At 44.1% G+C, this 27,209-nt stretch overlaps 1 protein-coding gene across 1 annotated transcript in view; it reads left to right on the top strand.

Annotated features, from left to right (window-relative positions):
• The first annotated feature begins 9,027 nt into the window (after positions 1-9,027).
• srd5a1 (steroid-5-alpha-reductase, alpha polypeptide 1 (3-oxo-5 alpha-steroid delta 4-dehydrogenase alpha 1)) overlaps positions 9,028-27,209 on the top strand; it is a 42,400-nt gene continuing 24,218 nt past the window's right edge. The window contains exons 1-2 of the mRNA XM_063069591.1: positions 9,028-9,518; positions 22,816-22,982. Coding sequence (XP_062925661.1) covers positions 9,205-9,518; positions 22,816-22,982 — 481 coding nt within the window. The 5' untranslated portion in view covers positions 9,028-9,204. The remainder of the gene's footprint in view (positions 9,519-22,815; positions 22,983-27,209) is intronic.

Genomic DNA, 27,209 nt, shown 5'->3' with positions numbered 1-27,209 from the left:
GCGGAGAGGATAGCCAGTAAGTGATTGGTGAAGTTAGGTGGGTTGGAAAGATAAAGGGCTGGAGAATCAGAATCTGGTTTATTATCACTGGCATGTGACGTGAAATTTGTTAACTTAGCAGCAGTAGTTCAATGCAATACATAATCTAGCAAAGAGAGAGAAAAAAAATAATAAATAAAATAAAACATCATAATAAATAAACAAGTAAATCAATTAGGTATATTGAATAGATTATTTTAAATGTGCAAAAATGGAAATACTGTATATTAAAAAAAGTGAGGTAGTGTCCAAAGCTTCAATGTCCATTTTGGAATGGGACGGCAGAGGAGAAGAAGCTGTTCCTGAATCGCTGAGTGTGTGCCTTCAGGCTTCTGCATCTCCTACCTGGTGGTAACAGTGAGAAAAGGGCATGCTCTGGGTGCTGGAGGCCCTTAATATGGACGCTGCCTTTCTGAGACACTGCTCCCTAAAGATGTCCTGGGTACATTGTAGGCTAGTGCCCAAGATGGAGCTGACTAGATTTACAACCTTCCGCAGCTTCTTTCAGTCCTGTGCAGCAGGCCCTCCATACCAGACAGTGATGCAGCCTGTCAGAATGCTGTTCACGGTACAGCTACATAAGTTTTTGGGTGTATTTGTTGACATGCCAAATCTCTTCAAACTCCTGATAAGGTATAGCTGCTGTCTTGCCTTCTTTATGACTACAGGTTAGATCCTTCTTTATGAGCATCAGGTTAGATCCTCAGAGATCTTGACACCCAGGAACTTGAAGCTGCTCACTCTCTCCACTTCTGATCCCTCTATGAGGATTGGTATGTGCTCCTTCATCTTACCCTTCCTGAAGTCCACAATTAGCTCTTTCGTCTTACTAACATTGAGTGTCAGGTTGTTGCTGCAGCACCATTCCACAAGTTGGCATATCTCACTCCTGTATGCCCTCTCGTCACCACCGGAGATTCTACCAACAATGGTTGTATCGTCAGCAAATTTGTAGATGGTATTTGAGCTATGCCTAGCCACACAGTCATGTGTATACAGAGAGAAGGACAAGTTCCCAGGAAGAATACATGACTGTGGTAGAGAGTCTGGGTGAGTACATGGTCGACGAGCTGGAGGGCAGTGGAGATCACAGAGGGGAAGCAGTGAGAACTCTTAGCTCTGTAACACAGTAAGGCTAATGGGTCATGTTGCTGAGAGATAAAGAAGGAATCTTCAGTATAGTAGACAATATTACTTACTACTTGTTACGCTGCTGGCATCTAGGGCAGCAGTGAAGGTGCTTCATCTCTGGCAGTGATCAGAGATTCCCTCATTGTATCAGTCATTTCCTCTCAGTTTTCACTTTGTCAGTCATGCAAGTCCTGGATGGAGACTCGGGAATACTGTTGCACTCAGATGTAGAAGGATTCTTCATTGTGCTTTCAGAACAACTTAGTTTTACCAGTCAGGGTTGTTAGCCCTGAGCTGAACCTCTGAGCATGGAGAACCGGTGGACCACTCCTAGGGTGGCCTCTACCCTTTGAGCTGTTTGGCATGGGCGACCCTACCAACAGCCAAAGCCTAAAGCCCTGACTCCATAGCTCTCTAGGTCATTGAGGCATACAAACCACAGGGTTGTATGCCTCTTGGGGGAGTAGAGAATATAGAGAACAGTGAATTCTTAGCTCTGGCACACAGTAGAGTCAATGAATCATATTGCAGAGAGATAAATGGGGACTCTTCAGGGTTGATACTAAACAGTGAAAGTCTGTAACATGCTCAAAGCAGCCGGAGCCACAAACTGTGGGGTAAGCTGAAATATGGTGAACTCATGCCTGGATACCAGCTCAACATGAACTACTTTAACTCCAGGATGGATTCTTGACATTGTGGTGGCATCCGTTAGTTTCGCGAGACCATGGACCTGCGCCTGGAAAGTCTTGCTTCAGTCTGTGTCAGAGCAGCATCTGTTGTGGCTGTAGAGGCCCACATGGGAGTGACAGTCTCGGCTGCATCGACTGCACTTGAAGGCGCTGTCCTCCAGTGTTGTCTTGGTGCTGTTTGTCCGATGAATGCGCTTTTCTTCAGCAGCAAGCCTCAGCTTCTCTTCTCCTCTTTTTAGACCTCTGCGTATTTCCAGCCTCCAGTGAGAGCGATCGCTTGCAATGTCCTCCCACCTCTCGACGTTCATTTTCAGTGACTTCATGTCTCTCTTGCAAACGTCTTTGAAACGAAGATGGGGCTGCCCTTGTGCTCTCTTGCCTGAGGCCAGTTCCCTGTAGAGCATGTCTTTTGGGATCCTCCCATCTGACATGCGGTGTACGTGGCCCAGCCAGTGGAGAGGGTGTTGTTGGAGCAGGGTGAAGAGGCTGGGTACCTGGGCGCGGGCCAGGACCTCATTGTTGGTGACTAGGTCAGTCCACGTGATGTCCAGGATGCGTCTCATTACCGACTGCTGAAGAGCTGAGTAAAGCCATCGACAGCCTGCCCACTGGGAGGGCACCAGGATTGGATGGCATTCCACCAGAGGCCATCAAATGCGCAAAGGGCGTCCTGCTAAACCACCTTGACATTGTACATATAAAGTCAAAGTGGAACTCTTGACACTGCAAAACATTTGCTTTTTCTATGCAAACATAACACTTGCACAATAGAGTGAGTGCGAGGAGGGGAAGTAGGTAGGAAACAGTACAAGAAAAAATGAAAACATTGGATCAGCAAGTGTTTGTTCCAGGACAAATGTTGATATCAGCTTGTGGTAAAGAGAAAGCCTGTTCTGAAGATAAACCTTGAATTCAGTGTGAATTCTTTCCATCTACATCCAGAAGGGGCTCCTGTTTACATCAATGCTGAGGTTGAGGCCTTTGAGATCATCAGATCTCTAGGAGTGAGTATCACCAGTAGCCCATCCTCATCTGATCATGTTGATGCTATAGCCAAGAGATCACCCTAAGGAGGTAAAGGAATTTGGATCTTCACCAATTCCTCAGGTGGTAGAGGAATTTGGACCTTCACCAATTCATAGTCATAGTCATACTTTATTGATCCTGAGGGAAATTGGTTTTCGTTACAGTTACCCACCTAGCTTCATCAATCACTTGCTAGCCATCCCCCTTCCCCCTTCCCCCTCGTTTACACTATGCCGGATAATTTTGAAAACGCCGGTTTCGAGTAAAAACAACAGGCATCCACACTAAGCGTTTTTCAAAATACCTCTGTCCACATTAGATGGATATTTGGGTGAATCTCCTCCTACTGGGCAAACGCAGGACACACAGAAAACAAGCCAAGAGGAAATGGTATACTTGGTGCGTGTTTGTCCAGTTACAGACTAGAAAAACTTAAAAGGAATTGCTCTTGGCTCTCGCGCAGGAGGACTTAAAACTAAAAAAAAAATACTGGAGTGTATGGAGGCAACCGACAGGGAGTTCACTGACAGTATGACCCGGCTGACGACGAACATTGAAAAACTGACTAACTCTGTTGCATTAATAAAGCGCCTTGTTAAATGTATAAAACGTGCATCAGTGTTATCTTGTATTTCCATACAATGTTACATTAGGCTGTTACACATCTATTGTCAGGGAAGTACTTGCATAAATAGGTAAACCACCTTGGTTCTTGGTTCTTGATCCTCCAGAATATTCCGCATGGAATTTAAACTGGAGGTGGCGGAGGGTGTTTTCTGTCCTTACCTTCATACAAGCAAGGACAGAAAACAAGGCAAAGTGAGTATACTTATTTATTCAGTAAGCAATGGGTTGAAGTATTTGGTGAGTATATTTCTAACTCTTCTGGCTTCAGTCTCGTCGCTGTCTGTTCTGAAATTGTTAGGTTCTGCGAAGCGCAGAATCAAATATCGCTGTGATGAATGTACACTCTAAACAATAAAGTAGTAATAATAATAATAAGAAGAATAAGAAAAAAGCAATGAAATGCCGCGCTGCCGCCATCTGTTCCGGCACGTCATGACAGCGGTTTTAAAAAGCTCCGGTTACCCTGTACGCACTGCAACAGATATTAGGCGTTTTCAGATCTATTCACTCTGGAGACCGTTTCTGAAAATCTCTGTTTTCGGGGGCTGAAAATGCCGTTTCAGTTGGACAGAAGGTCAAAATGAAGAGAAAAAGCTTCGTGTCTAAATTATCCGGTGTAGTGTGGGCGTAGCCTTTATCTCTCTGCAACATGACCCATTCGCCCTAAGGCATTACTGAGCCAAGGATTCAGTATTCTCTGTATTGTCTGTGGCACTGAAGTAAGTCAATGACCAACTCCTCTGCTTTGCTGACATTGAGTGAAAAGTTATTGTTATGACTCCATGTTTTTGGGCTCTCTAGCTCCTTGTGTACAAGGAATAAGGAGGGCATGCAAGCATCTCCCTCACCAGCAGGCGCAGGAAGAGCTTCTTCCCTGAGGCTGTGACCCTGCTGAACCTCACATCACAGCGCTACACAGTATTGCACCCATATTGTTCTGCCTCAGTACTTTTATATTAGTGTGCTGTAGCACTTACTTTTTATTCGCAGTTATTTTATAAATAACACTATTCTTTGCATTTCTGGTCAGATGCTAACCACATTTCATTGGCTTTGTATCTGTACTCAGCACAATGAAAATAAACTTGAATCTAATCTTTTTTAGAGTGTTAAGCATGTCACCGTACATACATAGTCATAGTCATAATCATACTTTATTGATCCTGGGCGAAATTGGTTTTCGTTACAGTTGCACCATAAATAATTAAATAGTAATATGTAAATTATGCCAGGAAATAAGTTCAGGCCCAGCCTATTGGGTCAGGGTGTCCGACCCTCCAAGGGAGGAGTTGTAAAGTTTGATGGCCACAGGCAGGAATGACTTGCTATGACGTTCTGTGTTGCATCTCGGTGGAATGAGTCTCTGGCTGAATGTACTCCTGTGCCCAACCAGTACATTATGTAGTGGATGGGAGACAGTGTCCAAGATGGCATGCAACTTGGATAGCATCCTCTTTTCAGACACCAACGTCAGAGAGCACAGTTCCATCCCCACAACATCACTGGCCTTACGAATGAGTTTGTTGATTCTGTTGGTGTCTGCTACCTCAGCCTGCTGCCCCAGCACACAACAGCAAACATGATAGCACTGGCCACCACAGACTCGTAGAACATCCTCAGCATCGTCCGACAGATATTAAAGGACCTGAGTCTCCTCAGGAAATAGAGACGGCTCTGACCCTTCTTGTAGACAGCCTCAGTGTTCTTTGACCAGTCCAGTTTATTGTCAATTCGTATCCCCAGGTATTTGTAATCCTCCACCATGTCCACACTGACCCCCTGGACGGAAACAGGGGTCCAATTCCTCAGGAGGTAAAGGAATTTGGATCTTCACCAATTCCTCAGGAGGTAAAGGAATTTGGATCTTCACCAGTTGCTATTGATACACTATAGAATGCATCCTATCCAGATGTATCATGATTGTTATGGCAGTTTTTCTGCCCATGATCACGATCACAAGAAACTGCAGCCGTTTGTGGACACAGCTTGGCACAACATGGAAACCAACTCCCATTCATCTCCTCTGTTTACACGTCTTGCTGCCTTTGTAAAGCAGCCAGCCTAATCAAAGACTCCACCCAACCCAGGCATCTTGGTCTCTTCTCCCAGCCCCACCCCCTACCAAGCAGAAGACAGAAAAGCCTAAAAGCATATACCACCAGGCTCAAGGACAGTTTCTATCCTGTTATTCTGTCTGTCCCACGACCTCACTTCGGAAAATCGGACCATCAGGCCATACTCTTCCTCCCGGCTTACAAACAGAGACTGAAGTGGGAGGTCACGGTGTCAAAAGTAGTGTCGCATTGGACGGAGGACATGGCTGAGGTCCTCCGTGACTGCTTTGAATTGGTGGACTGGTTAGTATTCAAGGACTTGGCAGCTAACCTCGATAAGTATGCCTCAGCTGTCACGGACTTTATTTGGAAGTGCACGGAGGACTGTGTGTCTCACAAGATGATCCGGGTATTCCCTAACCGGAAACCTTGGATGAATGATGAGGTTAAGTCCCTTTTGAAGGCTAGAGCTGCCGCTTTTCGGTCCGGGGATACCAGTCGCTACACGGAATCCAGGCGTGAACTCCAGAAAGCCATTAAGGACGCCAAGAGGCAATATCGAGCCGAGTTGGATGCCCAGGCTAACCAGAGGGATGCCAGTAGACTATGGCAGGGTCTAAATGAGATCACTGGGTGCAAAGATAAGGCTGGGAATATCAATTACTATGGCACTTCTCTTCCTGATGAACTTAATGTATTCTACACAAGATTCAAACAGAAGAGGAGCGTCCCTCTCCCTCCAGATGAACTGGACCTGGTGGCATCGAGATTCATCATCACCGAGGAGGACGTTAGAAAGGGCCTTCCTGAAGGTAAATCCAAGGAAGGCGACGGGCCCAGATGACGTCCTGGGATGTGTTCTCCAGGCCTGTGCAAGCGAGCTAGCTGGAGTGTTTGCTGACATCTTCAACTGTTCCTTGGTTCAGTCTAAGATCCCCTCGTGTTTTAAGAAGGCAACAATAATCCCAGTGCCGAAGAAGAGCAAGGTGGCATGCCTGAATGACTATCGACCTGTGGCTCTGATATCAATTGCTATGAAGTGCTTCGAGAGATTGGTTATGGCACACATCAGTCACAGCCTACCGGTCAACCTCGACGCTTTGCAATTTGCCTACCGGAGCAACAGGTCAACGGCAGATGCCATCTCTCTGGCCCTACATTCCTCCTCAGAATACCTAAAGAATAAAGACGCATACGTGTAAGGCTCCTTTTCATTGACTACAGCTCTGCCTTTAATACCATCATTCCAAATAAACTGATTCCTAAGCTCCGGAACCTGGGCCTTAGCACTCAGATCTGCAGCTGGATCTTCACCTTCCTCACAGACAGGACCCAGGCTGTAAAACTAGGGAACAAGCTCTCCTCTACAATCACTCTGAGCACCGGTGCCCCACAAGGCTGTGTACTCAGCCCCCTGCTGTACTCACTGTACACCCATAATTGTGTAGCCAAGTTTCCATCAAACTCAATATACAAGTTTGCTGATGACACAACAATTGTAGGCTGTATCTCGGGTAATGATGAGTTTGAGTACAGAGAGGAAATTAAGAACCTGGTGGCATGGTGCAAAGACAATAACCTATCCCGCAACGTCAGCAAGATGAAGGAATTGGTTGTTGACTTCAGAAGGAGTAGCGGACCGTACGACCCAATTTACATCGGTGGTGCGCAAGTGGAACAGGTCAAAAGCTTTCAGTTCCTCGGGATCAATATCACAAATGACCTGACTTAGTCCAACAAAGCAGAGTCCACTACCAAGAAGGCCCACCAGTGCCTTTACTTCCTGAGAAAACTAAAGAAATTTGGCCTGTCCCCTAAAACCCTCATTAATCTGAATGGGGATGTCATGTGATCTAAATAACTTTGACCATGATTGTTGGTGCCAGATGGGGTTGTTTGAGTATCTTAGAAACTGCTGATCTCCTGGAATTTTCATGCTCAACAGTCTCCAGCGTTTACAGAGAACAGTGCAAAAAAACTAAAAATGTTCTGGGGAACAAAGAGATGTCAGAAGAGAATGACCAGACTGGTTCAAGCTGACAGGAAGGTTATAGTAATTGCGTTACAACAGCGGTGTGCAGAAGAGCATCGTTGAATGCACAACGCATCAAACCTTAAAGTAAATGAGCTACAGCAGCAGAAGACCACAAACACTATTTTCCTCAAACACGAGGAAATCTGCAGCTGCTGGAAATTCAAGCAACACACACATAAAAATTGCTGGTGAACGCAGGAGGCCAGGCAGCATCTATAGGAAGAGGTACCGTGGACGTTTCGGGCCGAGACCCTTCGTCAGGACTAACTGAAAGAAGAGCTAGATAGTAAGAGGTAATTCACTTTTTCTACATCTTTTTAAAAAATTTTAGATGTGTTCCTGGAACTGTTTGAATCTGCAAATTACAGTTTGGCGATCGATTGAGTGATCTAGTGCCCTGCTGCCCCCGAAAAAGCGCCAGGAGGCGAACTGAAGCGGCCTTGAGGTGGAAAAGCTCGGGCTATTGGAGACGAGAAATCACAGAGTTGAACACTGCATACATACTGTAACACCCTGGGGAATGTTTCACTGCTAACTTAATGGTCTTTATGTAGAAGCAGTGTTTGAGTTATGGTGAGAGATGAGGGGTGTTTTGGAAAGTGAGCTGGGTCCTTTGTTCGGCGGGAGATGAAGAGAGAAGACGCTGGAGCGAACCGGTCGGAGGATACAACCCGGCGGGGAGATCGTGATTCGATGGAGCCAGGCGGCGAGACACAGCTCGAGGTGTTCGAGTTCGGAGTTCGATTCTGACATCAACTGCGAGGAGGCTGCACGTCCTCCCTGTGGAATGCGTGGATTTTCTCTAGGTGCTCTGGTTTCCTCTCACGGTCCAAAGATGTACCAGGTGGGTTAATTGCTCGTTGTAGATTGTCCTGTGGTTAGGTTAGGATTAATCTGGTATGTCGGGGGTTGTGTGGCAGCGTAACTGGAAGGGCCAGTTCCGCGCTAATTGCTTGGGTGTTGTCGGGAAGAAAAAGTATCTGAAGTGTAATTAATAAACCCAGGTACTTAGCAACATATCATTTGTCTGCAAAGCTTAATTTACAGGATTACCTAACACAGTGGCCACTGAATGTAAAAGGAACCAAGGAAAGACAATATTGTAACAACTGAGAACAGCTAGGAAAAAATTGTGGAAACAGTAAGTATTTTAGTGATCGATATTTTCATTTCAGATTTGTAGCATTTGAGTTTCGAAGTATAGCTGTCAGTTGTCCGTCTATGCGTGAAACAATAACTTTACATAAGCATTGAAACATTTGAAGCTATCCCCCGTTCAGTAAATGTCCACTTGGTACTCAGCAAACTGTCGGAAAGAAACAGCCGTGCTGCCATTGGCTGCTTCGCTCTCCGTCTTCTTGTTGTTTACACGTGGGGGTGGTCCCACGGAACTGCTAAATTAATAGCGCCGCCCTTGAAAAGCTTTCTCCTTCCGATGAGCGCTGTGCAGGGATTTGGTTTTCGCTAGTGCACGGTGATAACCAACATTCACCTTACTGGCGCCGTATTTTGCAGTCGAATTTCAACCTTTGCGAAAAACGCCTTTTTTTTTGCCTTCCGCGTAAGCAAAAGACTCGACAACCGCTAACAATTCTCCATTATGTTCTGGCACACTATGTCTCGGTTCCTTTTATATGTGGATAATGAAAGCGAGTTCCTGATAAAGGTGCTGTCGTGGCTGATCATGTTTCAGGGTGGCTGTGTTTTCTTGGGCAGGCACATCAGAAAATTGCCTTACGGGAGGCATGTCACCGATGCATACAGATTTCGCATCAACGCGAAGGCTGCTTGGTTTTTCCAAGAGATCCCGGCCCTGGCAATCCCACTGTATTTGTTTTTCAGGGCTTACAACAGACCTTTGCTACTTCCTAATCAGCTCTTGCTCGGCATGTTTATTTGTCACTACAGCCAGAGGTAAGTCTCTAGTAATTGTAGGCATCTGTTCGCCTCGGTAAAACTATTCATCCTTCAATGAGCGTTGATATGCTGTAAATATTGATCAGTCTTGCAAGGTATTCGGTCACACCATCTCATAATGCCACCTCGTAAGCATGGTCGGCACAACGCTTTATAGTACAGGCGTCCCGCGTTCAATTCGTGCCGCTGCCATTAGGGAGTGTGTGTTTCCTCCCAGTCCAAAAGTCCGACCGTTTGGTCATGGTAATTTGTCCCGTGCTTAGGAGGAATGCTAGGTGGTGTGGCTCGAAGGGTGGGGTGGTAAGTGCAGATGCCAGATAGTTGAGTATGTTTGTGCAGTAGGTTCTAAGTAATTGTGGGGGGAAAAGTGTTTAAAATGCTAATATGAGGAGGCATATTTTTTAAAGTGATGGAAGGATTGTATGGAGGGGGGGCGGTTTTTTTACACAGAGCTGTGGGTGCCTGGGGTGCTGGTAGAGACAGATACATATATTTAAGAACCTCTTAGATGGGTACATGGATAATAGAAAAAAAATGGAGGATAATGTGAGAGGGAAGGTGATGCACCATCAATAACTCCAAAAGACTGGAAGTAGAGTAAATACTGAAAGGTTTTTATTAGCAGTAAAATGTGACCTCCACCATGCTGAGTATCTGCCCTGGACTGAGAGGAGGAGCAATGGCACAATCGCCTTAATTCAGGTTCTGTGAGAGGAGCCACAGGAGCAGTCAGCAGAGGGACATGTCCAGACAGTTAACCCAGTTACAACATATATATGGAGACCGTGTCCTCCTGCCTATCAGGTAAAACCACGTAGGCATACTGAGGGTTCGCATGAAGTAAGTGAACCCTCTCGACCACCGGGGAGTATATATTGCTCCTCGCATGTTTCCGAAGCAGCACTGGCCCTGGGAACGTCAGCCAAGTTGGTAGGGTGGTCTCAGTGGTCGACTTTCTGGGAAAAGAAAAGAGCTGCTCATGAGGGGTGGCATTGGTGGCCGTGCATAACAGGGAGCAGATGGAGTGGAGTGCCTCGGGAAGGACCTCCTGCCAGCGGGAGACCGGCAGTCCCTTTGACCTGAGGGCTAAGAGTGTGGCCTTCCACACCATGGCATTCTCCTTCTCCACCTGTCCATTCCCCCGGGGATTATAGCTCGTGATCCTGCTAGTTGCAATTCCCCTAGCCAGCAGGTATTGGCGCAGCTCGTCATTCATAAACGAGGACCCTCTGTCACTGTGGATATAGCATGGGTATCCGAACAGAGTGAAGAGCTTGCGCAGGGCTTTTATAACTGACGTGGTAGTGGTGTCGGGGCAGGGGATGGCGAAGTGGAACCGCGAGTACTCGTCGATAATGTTAAGAAAGTACACATTGCGGTCGGTGGAGGGAAGGGGGCCCTTAAAGTCAACACTCAGTCGCTCAAAGGGGCGGGTGGCCTTGATGAATGGTGCCTTTTCGGGTCGGTAGAAGTGCGGTTCGCACTCTGTGCAGACTTGGCAGTCCCTGGTCATCGTCCTGATATCCTCAAGGGAGTAAGGCAGGTTCCGGGCTTTCACGAAGTGGAAAAGCCGTGTGACCCCTGGGTGGCAAAGATCTGCATGTAGGGCGTATAGCCGGTCGATCTGCACGCTGGCTCACGTTCCCCGGGATGGGGCATCGGAGGGCTCGTTGAGCTTCCCAGGCCTGTACATGATGTCATAGTTGTAGGTGGAGAGTTCGAATCTCCACCTCAGAATTTTATCATTTTTGATTTTGCCCCGCTGTTGGTTACTAACCATGAATGTGACTGAGCGCTGGTCAGTCAGCAGGGTGAACTTTTTGCCGGCGAGATAGTGCCTCCAGTGCCTAATAGCTTCCACTATGGCCTGGGCCTCTTTCTCCACCGCGGAGTGCCAAACTTCAGGGCCTTGAAGGGTACGGGAAAAGAATGCCACTGGTCTTCCCGCCTGGTTGAGGGTAGCGGCCAGTGCGAAGTTGGAGACGTCACTCTCCACTTGGAAGGGAATGGCCTCATCCACCACATGCATTGCTGCTTTGGCAATGTCCCTTTTTGATGCGGCTGAAGGCCGCGTGGGCCTCGGCTGAGAGGGGGAATGTGGTGGACTTGAGCAGGGGGCGGGCCTTGTCTGCGTAATTAGAGACACATTGAGCATAATATGAAAAGAAGCCCAGGCACCTTTTGAGGGCTCTGAGGGTGTTGGGAAGAGGGAATTCCAACAGAGGGCGCATAGAGGTGGGGGCAGGGCCAATGACTCCGTTCTCCATGACACACCCAAGGATAGCAAGTCGGGTGGTTCCGAACACACACTTGTCCTTGTTATAGGTGAGATTGAAAGCTTTGGCCACTTGGAGAAATTTTTGGAGGTTGTTGTCGTGATCCTGCTGGTCATGACCGCAGATGGTGATATCATCCAGATATGGGAACGTGGCCTTCAGTTGGCACTGGTCCACCATCCAGTCCATTTCCCTCTGGAAGACAGATACACCATTCATGACACCAAAGGGTACGTGCAGGAAGTGATAAAGCCTGCCGTCCGCCTTGAAGGCGGGGTAAGGGCAGTCCTCCCGGCGGATGGGGAGCTGATGGTAAGCGGATTTTAGGTCTATGGTCGAGTACACCTTGTACTGTGCTATCTGATTGAACATATCCGCGATGCAATGAGGCATGACCAGCAATGTAAAGTCTCGATATTCTGTGCCCTGCACCACTAGCGTCGCTGCACAACCCCCCTGGATGTCTGTCGTATGCGACCCGGAAGCCATGGTGACCCTCTGACTTACCAGCCATATCGCGAGTCCGCAATGCTGCACCATGTCCGGGTGGATAAAACTCTCCGTGCTGCCCGTGTCAAACAGGCAGCCTGTCCTGCATCCCTCCACCAGGATGTCCATCATTGACCTTGCGAGCTGGTGGGGAGCGCTTTGGTCGAGGGTCACAGAGGCCAGGGTTGAGTCGCTGTCTTGATCCGGCGTGGTGGGGTGCCCTGTGAGCACCCGTTGGTCGTAGGCGGTGGGAGGTGGTGACGACCAAGTTGGCCGCCCCTATGTCTCGCATGTGGCGGTGGCGTGCAGGGAAGATGGTGACCCCCATGTCTCGCACGCGGCGCTGCTCGATCCCGCTCACGGTTTTGACTTGCAGATCTTTACGAAGTGGCCCTTCTTTCCGTAGCTGGAGCAGGTAGCTTCTCGGGTCGGGCAGTGTTTCCAGGGGTGCTCCTCGAGTCCGCAGAAGTAGCACTTCGCGGACTTGTGACTGGCAAATTGTGAAAATAAGCATAGCATCATGCTGAGGTGCTCTATGTATTAAGTTTACAACTGTGCCAACCAAGCGATCAGTGATATAAAGACTAAAAGGGAGGTGAGAGTTGATATTGGACCACTGGAATGTGAAGCTGGTGAGATAGTAATGTGGAACAAAGAATCATGGATAAAGATAGACCTGGTCCTCGGGTTGAGGTTTGAAACTGGAAAAAGGCCAAATTTGAAGAAATAAGAAAGAATCTAAAAAGTGTTGATTGGGACAGGTTGTTCTCTGGCAAGTATGTGGGAGTATCTGGTAAGTGGGAGACCTTCAGAGGAGAAATTTTGAGAGTGCAGAGTTTGTATGGTCCTGTCAGGATTAAAGACAAAGTGAGTAAGAATAAGGAACCTTGGTTCTCGAGGGATATTGGAACTCTGATGAAGAAGAGAGAGACGTTTAACATGTATAGGAAACAGGGAGCAAATAAGGTGCTTGAGGAATGTAATAAGTGCAAAAAAATACTTAAGAAAGAAATCAGGAGGGCTGAAAGAAGACATGAGGTTGCTTTGGCAATCAAAGTGAAGGATAATCCAAAGAGCTTCTACAGGTATATTAAAAGCAAAAGGAAAGTAAGGGATAAAATTGGTCCTCTTGAAGATCAGAGTGGTTGGCTATGTATGGAACCAAAAGAAATGAGGGAGATCTTAAATGGGATTTTTGCGTCTGTATTTACTAAGGAAACTGGCATGAAGTCTATGGAAATAAGGCAAACAAGTAGTGAGGTCATGGAACCTATACAGATTGAAGAGGAGGAGGTGCTTGCTATCTTGAGGCAAATCAGAGTAGATAAATCCCCAGGACCTGACAGGGTATTCCCTCGGATCTTGAAGGAGACTAGTGTTGAAATTGCAGGGTCCCTGGCAGATATATTTAAAATGTCGGTATCCATGGGTGAAGTGCCGGAGGACTGGAGGATAGCTCATGTTGTTCCCTTGTTTAAAAAAGGCTCAAAAAGTAATCCAGGAAATTATAGGCCGGTAAGTTTGACATCAGTAGTAGGTAAATTATTGGAAGGAGTACTAAGAGATAGGGTCTACAAGTATTTGGATAGACAGGGACTTATTAGGGAGAGTCAACATGGCTTGGTGTGTGGTAGGTCATGTTTAACAAATCTATTGGAGTTTTTCGAGGAGGTTACCAGGAAAGTGGATGTAGGGAAGGCAGTGGATGTTGTCTATATGGACTTCAGTAAGGCCTTTGATAAGGTCCCGCATGGGAGGTTAGTTAGGAAGATTCAGTCGCTAGGTATACATGGTGAGGTAGTAAACTGGATTAGACATTGGCTCAATGGGAGAAGCCAGAGAGTGATAGTGGAGGATTGCTTCTCTGAGTGGAGGCCTGTGACTAGTGGTGTGCCACAGGGATCAGTGCTGGGTCCGTTGTTATTTGTCATCTATATCAGCGGTCCCCAACCACCGGGCTGCGGACCGGTACTGGGCTGTGAGGAAACGATATGATTTGGCAGTATGAGTCAGCTGCACCTTTCCTCATTCCCTGTCACAGCCACTGTTGAGCTTGAACACACGCGAGGTCATTACCAGCGCGTCATCCATGTCAGCGCGGGAAGGAGATCAACTCCTCGAGCTTGCAAATGACGGCGGGCTGAAAAGTATGTTTGACATAACATCTCTGCCGGCATTCTGGATCAAAGTCAAGGTTAAATATCCTGAGATAGCCAGGAAAGCACTGAAAACGTTGCTTCCATTTCCAACATATCTCTGCAATGAGTGCAACGAAAACTAAATTGCCGAATAGACTGGACATAAGGAACCCCCTTTGACTATCGCTGTCTCCCATCACCCTTCGATAGGACCATCTTATTGCAGGCAAACAAGCCCAGGGCTCCCACTGATTCAGCGATATTGGTGTGTTCCAATGATTTCATATGTTCATACGTGGAAATTATGTGCTGTGTGTCTTAATATCCAAGCGTTACTTAAAAATGTTATGATGCTATTGACTAATAAGTGACTTATATAACCATATAACAATTACAGCACGGAAACAGGCCATCTCGGCCCTTCTAGTCCGTGCCGAACGCTACTCTCACCTAGTCCCACCGACCTGCACTCAGCCCATAACCCTCCATTCCTTTCCTGTCCATATACCCATCCAATTTTTCTTTAAATGATAATATCGAACCTGCCTCTACCACTTCTACTGGAAGTCAGTTCAACACTTATTCAAGCTCCCTGTCCTCCTCTGATAATTGACATCACTGTATTCATGCGAGGAAAATATGCACTGTGTGTTTAATATTAAATTCATTAGATAAACCCTTTTAGAACCGAAATTGAGTGTATTAGCCACTTATCACCTATATTCCAGTTGTGATTAACACTTACCGCCCCCGCCCCCCCGCCACTGAACAGAATCACCAAAAATGATTTGTAGGAAAAAAATCGGCACGTACACGCATGTGCATTGGTGCCCGCGCAAGGCTTCATGGTCATTGTAGTCTTTCTCTGGGTAAACAACGTATTTGACTGCTACTCTTGTCCGTTGGCAACCCTACCCACCACCCCCCCCCCACCCCCCAGTCGGCAAGAATATTGTCAATATTAAACCGGTCCGCAGTGCAAAAAAGGTTGGGGATCCCTGATCTATATCAATGATCTGGATGATATTGTGGTAAATTGGATCAGCAAATTTACTGATGATACAAAGATTGGAGGAGTAGTGAAGAGTGAAGAAGGTTTTCAAAGTTTGCAGAGGGATTTGGACCAGCTGAAAAAATGGCCTGAAAAATGGCAGATGGAGTTTAATACAGACAAGTGTGAGGATTGCACTTTGGAAGGACAAACCAAAGTAGAACATACAAGGTTAATGGTAAGGCACTGAGGAGTGCAGTGGAACAGAGGGATCTGGGAATACAGATACAAAATTCCCTAAAAGTGGCATCACAGGTAGATAGGGTCGTAAAGAGAGCTTTTGGTATATTGGCCTTTATAAATCAAAGTATTGAGTATAAGAGTTGGAATGTTATGGTGAGGTTGTATAAGGCATTGGTGAGGCCGAATTTGGAGTATTGTGTACAGTTTTGGTCACCAAATTACAGGAAGGATATTAATAAGGTTGAAAGAGTGCAGAGAAGGTTTACAAGGATGTTGCTGGGACTTGAGAAACTGAGTTACAGAGAAAGGTTGAATAGGTTAGTACTTTATTCCCTGGATCATAGAAGAATGAGGGGAGATTTGATAGAGGTATATAAAATTATGATGGGTATAGATAGAGTGAATGCAAGTAGGCTTTTTCCACTGAGGCTAGGGGAGAAAAAACCAAAGGACATGGGTTAAGGGTGAAGGGGGAAAAGTTTAAAGGGAACATGGGGGGGGGGGCTTCTTCACCCAGAGAGTGGTGGGTGTGTGGAATGAGCTGCCAGATAAAGTGGTAAATGCGGGCTCACTTTTAACATTTAAGAAATACTTGGACTGGTACATGGATGAGAGGTGTATGGAGGGATATGGTCCAGGTGCAGGTCAGTGGGACCAGGCAGAAAAATGGTTCGGCACAGCCAAGAAGGGCCAAAAGGCCTGTTTCTGTGCTGTAATGTTTCTATGGTTTCGAAAGAAATGGCAGAACTTAATGAGTACTTTGCTTCAGTCTTCACTGTGGAAGACACTAGCTGTATGCCAGGGGTCCATAAGTGTCAGAGAGCAGGGATAAGTTGCCGTTGCTATTACAAAGGAAAAAGTGCAGGCACACTGAAAGGACATGGTAGAATATACCCTGCACGTAGAAATACTTCCAAATCAGGCAGCAGCCCTTGATTCTACAATCACTCAGTACTGCAGAAGGAGGACAAAGACTGGTGGAAAAGGACTTCATGTCAGGGAAAATCCTTCAGTGGTTAGAGAGAAAATTGAGGAGTGACCGAGGTGCAGGGTGGCAGAAAGGAGAAGAGGATAGGAAAAGAAGCTCAAACCATGGTAGTTAGTGTAAGATTGGGATTCAGTTCCTGGTGATTTCTGTAAGGAGTTTGTATGTTCTCCTGTGACTGCATGAGTTTCTTCCTGTTTCCTGCAACATCTGAAAGATGTACTGGTTAGTTAGTGACACTTGCAGTCAGCCCCCAGCACCGCTGATGCAAATGATGCATTTCACGGTGTGTTTCAATGCAGATGTGATAAAAATCTTCAATCTTTTAAAATAAAATCTTTAAGAGGATTGGGGTAAGTAGATAAAAATTCTAGGAGAGGGAAAATCCATGAGGTTGGAAAAGATTGTGGAGAGATAATAGGAAGAACAAAGTGAGGGGAGGATTTTGGCGGGGGGGAAATAAGGGCAGAATGTTGTTGACAGGATGCAATTATGAAAGAAAGGAATGTATCTAACCTCTTCATTGGTTCAGCCACAACTGGAGTATTGTACAGGTCGACCTTCACTAATCCGACTACCTGTAATCCGGTTCCTTCGATAATCCGGCACTGATTATGCTTAATGTGATCCTTCTGTAATTCGGCACTTTCACTAATCCGGCACTCCTCAGGTCCCAATGGTGCCGGATTAGTGAAGGTCGACCTGTATATAGTTCTGAGAACCACACTTTCAAAGTTCTTTCTTTTTCAATCTTTTTATTAGTTTCATAGAATATAAACATAACATAGCAATAATACAAAGTTGTTGGGAATACATTGTTATACTTAACATGAGTAAATATAAAACCAAATAGTATTTAATTGACAAAACTCCCAATCATGTAGGATACCAATGAAAAATACAGGACAAAAAGAAAATATCTGGACAAAAATCATGAAAAAAAAAACAAAACCCCCTCAAAAAGAAACTAATCTCAATAGAATTAATCAACTAAACTAAAACAAGACCTGGACAATTTTAATAACGTAAAAGTGGAAGAAAAGAAAATCTTTGTGTCGACGACTCTGTTTCTCTCAACCAACACTACAGAGAAGTAAAATAAGTTTGGAAATGGTCAAATTACATCCTATGAAAATGCTGAATAAATATCCTCCAAGTTTTTTCAAATTTAATGGAAGGGTCATAAACCACACTTCAAATTTTTTCCAAATTTAAACACAACATAGTTTGTGAAAACCAGTGAAATACAGTAGGAGGGTTAATCTCTTTCCAATTCAGCAAAATGGATCTTCTAGCCATTAAAATAAGAAATGCAATCATCCGACGAGCTGAAGAGGTTAAATGATTTGAGTCTATCATTGGTAATCCAAAAACAGCAGTAATTGGGTAAGGTTGTAAGTCTGTCTTCAAAACCGTTGAAATAATATCAAAAATATCTTTCCAATATTTTTTCCAACAAAGGACATGACCAAAACATGTGAGTTAAAGAAGCTATCTCGGAATGACATCTATCACATATAGGATTCATATAAGAATAACAACGAGATAGTTTATCTTTAGACATATGAGCCCGGTGCACTACTGTAAACTGTATCAACACATGTTTAGCACATACAGAGGAGGAATTAACTAATTGAAGAATTTTTTCCCATTTTTCAATCAGTATAATAATCTTAAGTTCTCTTTCCCAGTCAGTTTTAATTTTATTGGAAACATCAGGACCTAAATTCATAATTATATTATAAATAATTGCTACAACATTTTTCTCAGAGAGATTTAGATCTAAAATTTTTTCCAAAATATCCATTGGATATGAGTGTGGAAAATTAGGAGAAACAGTAATTTAAAAGTTTCTAATCTGTAGGTACCTTAAAAAAGTGAGATCTGGGTAAATTATATTTATTAGAAAGTTGATCAAAGGACATGAAACAATTATCCAAAAATAAATCATGAAAACATACTATACCTTTGATTTTCCAATCAAAGTAAGCTTGATCCATAGTGGAAGGTTGAAAAAGGAAATTAGATATAATAGGACTTGCTAAAATAAATTGATTGAACCCAAAAAATCTTCGGAATTGAAACCATATACGTAAAGTATGCTTAACTATTGGATTATTCATTTGTTTATACGATTTAGAAGTAAAAGGAAGTGAAGTTCCTAAAACCGAACCTAAAGAAGACCCTTGTAATGAATTACATTCAAGATTTACCCAATGTGGACTTGAAGTTGCATCCAAATCTCATAACTAAAACTTTAAGTATTGAATATTAATTGCCCAATAATAAAATTAAAATTCGGGAGGGTGAGCCCCACCTCTTTTTTAGATTTCTGTAAATACCTTTTACCTAGCTTAGGATTTTTGTTCTGCCATATATATGAGGAAATTTTTGAATCAACATTATCAAAAAAAGATTTTGGGATAAAAATTGGAACTGATTGAAATACATATAGAAATTTAGGCAAAATAATCATCTTAATAGCATTAATCCGACCAATCAAAGACAAAGATATTGGTGACCATTTAGTAAACAAGAGTTTAATCTGATCAATTAAAGGTAAAAAAATTAGCTTTAAATAAATCTTTATACTTTTTCGTAATTATAATCCCTAAATATATAAATGAGTCAGTAACCAATTTAAATGGTAAACATCCATAAATAGGTACCTGTTTATTTAGGGGAAGTAATTCACTCTTATTAAGATTTAATTTGCAGCCAGAAAAATTACTAAATTGAGCCAACAAAGCTAAAATAGCAGGAATTGACTTCTCCGGATTAGAGCTATATAATAACAAATCATCTGCATATAGTGATAATTTATGTATTTCATTTCCGCGGGTAATACCAAAAATGTTGGGCGAGTCACGGATAGCAATCGCTAAAGGTTCAAGGGCGATATTAAATAGTAAAGGACTAAGAGGGCATCCTTGCCTAGTACCACGAAATAGACGGAAAAAGGGAGATCTTTGATTATTAGTACAAACCGAAGCTACCGGGGAATAATATAACAATTTAATCCAAGATATAAATATCAAACTAAAATTAAATTTCTCAAGCACACTAAGTAAATAAGGCCATTCAACTCTGTCAAAGGCTTTCTCAGCATCTAGTGAGATGCTACATTCCGGGGTAGTAAGTGAGGGAGTATAAAAAATATTCATTAACCTCCTAATATTAAAGAATGAATAACAATTTTTAATAAATCCAATTTGGTCCATAGATATAATTTGAGGTAATACCTTCTCTAACCTAGTTGCTAAAATTTTTGAAAAAATTTTTGAATCTACATTCAAAAGAGATATCGGTCTGTATGATGCACAATTCTTTATTCTTTTTAAGAATTACGGAAATAGACGCTTCATAAAATGATCGTGGTAATTTACCTAAACTGATTGCTTCTTTGAATATTCTAGACAACCACGGAGAGAGAATAGAGGAAAAGGATTTAAAAAATTCCACTGTAAACCCGTCCGGACCGGGTGCTTTACCAGAATTCAATGATGAGATTGCGGTTACTATTTCTTCCTCTGTAATAGGAGTTTCTAATGATAAGCAATCTTTGGGTGATAATTTCGGAAAATTCAGTTTACTTAAAAAATCATGCATGATATTAAAATCATGAGGAAAATCAGAGTGATATAAAGAGGTATAAAATTCTTGAATGGTTTTGTTTATCCCGTCATGATCAACTGTCAAAGTATCAGCGTGTTTGCGAATCTTAGTAATTTGACGTTTAACCAAAGCAAATTTCAATTGATCAGCCAATAGTTTACCCAATTTATCACTATGAATATAAAAATCACTTTTAGTTCTCATTAATTGATTTTCAATCAAGGATGTTAATAGTAAACTATGTTCCAATTGAAGTTCAACTCTGTGTTTGTACAGCTCCTTACTAGGAGCAATAGCATGTTTTTTTTATCAATTTCTTCAATTTTATCAACCAACAAGAGTATTTCATTCTTAGCATATTTTTTCAAACCAGCTGAATAGGAAATAATCTGACCACGGATATAAGCTTTAAAAGTGTCCCAAATTGTTCCATTGGAAACTTCTTCTGTAGTATTAATTGAAAAAAAGAAATCAATCTGTCAACTTTCAAAGTTCAGAGGAAGTTGATTATCAAAGTACGTACTTGCCAACATGTACTACTTTGAGATTCATTTTCTTTCAGACATTCACAATAGAACAAGCAAATATAACAGAGTCAGTGAAAACAACACAGACTGACAAAACAACCAATTTGCTAAAGAAGACAAAGTATGCAAATACAAAATAAATTAAATAAGTAAATAAATAATACTGAAAAAACTGAGTGTTAAGTCCTTGAAAATGAGTCCATAGGTTATGGGATCAGCTCAGTGTTAAGGTGAGTGAAGATATCCATGCTGGTTGAAAGGTAATAACTCTTATTGAACCTGGTTCTGTGAGACCTAAGGCTGCTGTACCTCCTTCCAGATGGCAGCATCAAGAGGAGAGCATCATCTGGATGGTGGGGTCCTTGATGAGGGATGCTGCCGTCTTGTGGCAGCGCTTCTTGTACATATGTTCAATGGATAGAAGAGCTGTTCCTGTGATGCACTGGGCGGTGTGCAGTATATATATATTTTTTTGCAGGCTTTTCCATTCTTGGGCATTGGTGTTTCTAATACAGGCCAGATCAAGTTTGCACTGGCAATACATGGTGATGTTTTGTGGGCAGCTCCACTTTCAGAAAGAAAAAGACCCTAGATAAAGTGGAGAGGAGATCTATTAAAACGATTCATTCCAGGATTGTGGATCTTTAATTATGTGGGTAGACGTAGAAGCTAGGGTCTTGTCCTTAACACAAAGGAGGTGGTGTATTTGTGTTGGGAAGTGCATTGCTGATGAGGGTCATAAGATTCTTGAAGGTTATGAACAAAGAAGCCTTTCCTGTTGATGGAGAGGCAGCACCATAGTGTAGTGGTTAGTGTAACATTATTCCACAACCAGAGACCTAGGTTCAATTTCCGCTGTTGTCTGTAAGGAGTTTGTGCGGTCTCCCCGTAACTGCATGGGTTTCCTCCGGATGCTCTGGTCTCCTCCCACATTCCAAAGACTTATGTGGCAGTAGGTTAATTGGTCACATGGGTGTAATTGTGCAGCACAGGCTCATTGACCCTTTTAAAAATAAACTAGGAGGCATAGAATTTTGCATGAGGATTTTAATAGTTTCTATAGTGAAAGGATGTGATCTGAAATACACTGCACTGTGGAAGCAGATACAATTGCAGCATTTGCAAGAGTGAATGGCAACGATAATTATTTAGAATGAAAGAACTGGCAGAGATTTTAAGGAGATGGTGGGTTAATATAACCAGATGCATTGCTCTGACACTGACCCTAAATGGATGTAGCCATTCAGTGATTCTATTGTCAAAAAGTAGTGGAGTTTGCTAAAAAGGTAAGTTTGTTGGCTATGAAAAAGAACTATCCATGGCAGTCATCAAAGTCATAAATAATAAGAGGCCCTGTGTTGGTCAGGGGAGACCATGGACGTTGCATCCTGGCTATCTACATTGTTGGTGCAGTTCTGTCAGTCGATACACAAGCCAGCACAGCACGATACGGAGAGCAAGCTGTTGCCCGTGCAGCAGGCTCCCCCTTGCCACACCGCTGATGAATCCAAAGGAAAGGCAGAGACCGATACAGTTCGGCACTAGTGGCATCGCAGGAGTTGCCAGTCAACATTGAACTCAACATAGGGACTCCAGATCCGGGATTTTCCTCAGGGTTTATTCCTAGCCTTCCCCAGGAGCGGGTGTAGCCACAAAGCAGCGGAGGCTTGAGATCAGAATTTCCCCTCTCCTAGGTGAGCTACTAACCACGGCTGACAAGCCTTATTCTGCCTGGTTTTAAGGCACCGGTAACCAGTCTTTGACCCTTCTCCTGTCAGTAAAGACGGTTCTGCTGGGTGTAGTAGGTAAGCCACATGTGCAGGCCAGGAGTTGGACTTGATTGTCAGAGGCTATTTAAGACGCACACCATTGGGAGTATTTAATAGGTAGTAGGAGCTTATCCCCACTACCACTCCCAGCTGTAACAACCTGGAGGAACCATAATACACTGGAGAATATGATAAATAATGAGTACTTCCATGCTATGCTTTCTTTTAAGTAAAAGGCAATAATTCTGTTCTTCAATGCAGGTCACTGTTATTCCCCTTTTTAATCAGAGGAGGAAAGTCGACACCCTTGGGTACTTTTGCATTGGCTTTGCTGTTTTGTATATGTAATGGATACCTACAGGCTGTGAATCTAGTCAAGCATGCTGTTTACGCCTCTGATTGGATAACTGATCCACGCTTCCTCACAGGTAATCGTCCTCTGATGTGAACATTTACTTTAGTGCATGTGGGTTTTCTTAAGTGTGTCTGGATCGCAAATTTATTTGTTGCCAGAGATCAACTTGACATCTAGCTCTTTCTTCCATTAAACTTGGTCTGCAGTAGTTAGTATCACAAATGGACAACTATCCTATCAGTGGCCACTTTATTCACCCCTGTACTCCTGCTCATAAATGCAAACATCTAATCAGCAAAATATATGGCAGCGACTCAGTACATGAAAGCATGCAGACATGGCCAGGAGGTTCAGTTGTTGTTCAGGCCAAATATCAGAATGGGGAAGAAGTGTGATCTAAGTAATTTTGAACATGGAATGATTGTGGTGTCAGGGTGGTTTGAGTATTTCAGAAACTGCTCATCTGCTGGAATTTTCTCTTATAACAGTCTCTAGAGTTTACAGAGAATGGCATGAAAAACTAAAAATGTTCCAGTAAGTGGCATTTCTGTGGGTGAAAATGCCTTGTTAATTAGGCCAGAGGAGAATGGCCATACTGATTCAAGCTGACAAGAAGGCAACAGTATCTTAAATAACCACCAAATTAACAGTGGTGGGCAGAAGAGCATCTCTGAATGCACAACACATTGAACCTTGAAGTGGATGGGCTACAGCAGCAGAAGTCCATGAACATACACGCAGGGGCCACTTTATCAGGTACAAGAAGTAATCGATCAAGTTCCACTAAATGTATACCCAGGTTTCCCCCGCCATCCGAAGGCAGAGGTTCCAATGAAACGGTTCGTAAGCCGAAATGTCGTAAAGTGAAGAAGCAATCACCATTTATTAATATGGGAAAAATTTTTGAGTGTTCCAGACCCAAAGAATAACCTACCAAATCATGCCAAATAACACACAAAACCTAAAATAGCAGTAACATATAGTAAAAGCAGGAATGATATGATAAATACACAGCCTATATAAAGTAGAAATACTTTTTGCAATAATTGAAGCACTACCTAGTGCAGTGAAAATCTCACGCATGTGCTCTCGGCAGAAACACTCTCTCCAGTAACCTTTAAGCTATGAGACTGCCAAATCGTACCAAATAGCAAATCATACTAAATAACACAAAAATACACAGCCCATATAAAGTAGAAATACTTTTTGCAATCATTGAAGTGCAGACTAGCACAGCGAAAATCTTACGCATGCGCTCTCGGCTGAAGGCGCTGTTGGCGCAGGTGCTGTCGGTGCAGGCACTGTCGGCGGAAGCACTCTCCAGTAATCTTTAAGCAACGAGGCTGACAAATCATACCAAATAACAAATCATACTAAATAACACAAAAATGCACAACCTATATAAAGTAGAAATAATGTATGTACAGTGTAGTTTCACTTACGGGAATCGGGATGGTGGGTTAGGCTGAGTCGTCGGAATTTGGGGTGGTGGGAGGTAGAGGAGACTGGGCTGTCATCTCATCGTAGTCTGTTTCCAATAAGGTAGCCAGGTCATCTTCTTCTATGTCTGCCTGCCTCGATGTCGAAGGTCGAGGTTCGTCATCTGCTGTGGCTGATGTGCAAGGCTTGAAAAATGACAGTATACTTGACTGCTGAGCCTCGCGCATTTTTCTATCATACAGTTCTTTGTAAGCACTCAAAACATCCTGCAAACCTGCCCTGAACCTACGTGCCCTTTCAAAATTAAAGTCATACTTTTCTGCAATCATTGCAGCGCTGTCAATCGCAGCGAAAATCTCACGCAACTGCTTCATGTTCAGTCCCTGGACGACTTCATTTTCGCTACTGCGTTTGGTTTCGATTGTTAATCTTTCTTCTTGCAATTGCATCTGCTCTTCATCTGTCAATTCTTGGTCGTGGGATGCCAAAACCTCTTCAACATCATCTTCGTCAACTTCCACAAACCCAGCCTCCTTAGCCAAGCTCACTATTGTCGTATTTATTGTTGATGGTTCGAAGCCTTTAAAATCGTTCACTACTTCGGGACATAGTTTCCTCCAAACGCCATTTCTCATCGCGACTGTTAGCCTATCGAGAGCATCTCCAATGTTGGCAATTGCCAGTTTTATATTGTAGTCTTTCCAGATCTCGTGCAAAGATGCTTCGGAGTTGCCCTGTCTGTCAACAGCACTTAAAATAAAATGCATCACATTTTGCGTATAGTAAGCCTTAATTGTGGCTGTTAGGCCTTGGTCGCACAGCTGCAGCAACGATGTCGTATTCGGCGGTAAGAACACAACACGAATGTTACTGCCATACTCGGTAATGTCAGGCAGATCAGCAGCACAATTATCGACAATCACGAGACACCTATTATCGAGGTTATTTTCTCTGCAGTATTTTTCAACAAAAGGACTAACGTATCTGCTCACGTACTCAGAAAAAAGCACTTGGGTGTTCCAACTGCTTGGATGTGAACGGAACACAACGGGAAGTGTTTTCTTATCAACGCCTTTAAGTGCCCTCGGATTTTCTGAATGGTACACTAGTAGAGCCTGCTTTTCTTCTTTTGAAATATATGTCTTACTCAGCAATTTTTTCCAATAAATTGCAGTTTCGTCACAGTTAAACACTTGCTTATACGAATCATCACCAACTTTATCCACTCAGGGGATCTCCCATCCACTGCTACCAACCTTATAGTTCCCACACCTCGCACTTCCCATTTCTACCTCCTACCCAAGATCCACAAACCTGCCTGTCCTGGCCGACCTATTGTCTCAGCTTGCTCCTGCCCCACCGAACTCGTTTCTGCATACCTCGACACGGTTTTATCCCCCCTTGTTCAATCCCTTCCTACCTATGTTCGTGACACTTCTCACGCTCTTAAACTTTTCGATGATTTTTAGTTCCCTGGCCCCCACCGCTTTATTTTCACCATGGATGTCCAGTCCCTATATACTTCCAACCCGATCAGGAAGGTCTCAAAGCTCTACGCTTCTTTTTGGATTCCAGACCTAATCAGTTCCCCTCTACCACCACTCTGCTCCGTCTAGTGGAATTAGTCCTTACTCCTAATAATTTCTCCTTTGGCTCCTCCCACTTCCTCCAAACTAAAGGTGTAGCTATGGGCACCTCTATGGGTCCTAGCTATGACTGCCTTTTTGTTGGCTTTGTGGAACAATCTATGTTCCATGCCTATTCTGGTATCTGTCCCCCACTTTTCCTTCGCTACATCGACGACTGCATTGGCGCTGCTTCCTGCATGCATGCAGAGCTCGTTGACTTTATTAACTTTGCCTCCAACTTTCACCCTGCCCTCAAGTTTACCTGCTCCATTTCCGACACCTCCCTCCCCTTTCTAGATCTTTCTGTCTCTGTCTCTGGAGACAGCTTATCCACTGATGTCTACTATAAGCCTACTGACTCTCACAGCTATCTGGACTATTGCTCTTCTCACCCTGTCTCTTGCAAAAACGCCATCCCCTTCTCGCAATTCCTCCGTCTCCACCGCATCTGCTCTCAGGATGAGGCTTTTCATTCTAGGAAGAGGGAGATGTCTTCCTTTTTTAAAGAAAGGGGCTTCCCTTCCTCCACTATCAACTCTGCTCTCAAATGCATCTCCCCCATTTCACGTACATCTGCTCTCACTCCATCCTCCCGCCACCCCACTAGGAATAGGGTTCCCCTGGTCCTCACCTACCACCCCACCAGCCTCCGTGTCCAACATATTATTCTCCGTAACTTCCGCCACCTCCAACGGGATCCCACCACTAAGCACATCTTTCCCTCCCCCACTCTCTCTGTATTCCACAGGGATCGCTCCCTACGTGACTCCCTTGTCCATTCGTCCACCCATCCCTCCCCACTGATCTCCCTCCTGGCACTTATCCGTGTAAGCGGAACAAGTGCTACACATGCCCTTACACTTCCTCCCTTACCACCATTCAGGGCCCCAAACAGTCCTTCCAGGTGAGGCAACACTTCACCTGTGAGTCGGCTGGGGTGATATACTGCGTCCGGTGCTCTCAGTGTGGCCTTCTATATATTGGCGAGACCCGACGCAGACTGGGAGACCGCTTTGCTGAACACCTACGCTCTGTCCGCCAGAGAAAGCAGGATTTCCCAGTGGCCACACATTTTAATTCCACATCCCATTCCCATTCTGACATGTCTATCCACGGCCTCCTCTACTGTAAAGATGAAGCCACACTCGGGTTGGAGGAACAACACCTTATATTCCGTCTGGGTAGCCTCCAACCTGATGGCATGAACATCGACTTCTCTACCTCCCCCTCGT

The sequence above is a fragment of the Mobula hypostoma genome, chromosome 17, assembly GCF_963921235.1.
Source record: "Mobula hypostoma chromosome 17, sMobHyp1.1, whole genome shotgun sequence".
Taxonomy (NCBI): domain Eukaryota; kingdom Metazoa; phylum Chordata; class Chondrichthyes; order Myliobatiformes; family Myliobatidae; genus Mobula; species Mobula hypostoma.
The sequence above is the reverse complement of the archived record's forward strand: the minus strand, read 5'-3'. Positions and strand labels throughout refer to the sequence as shown.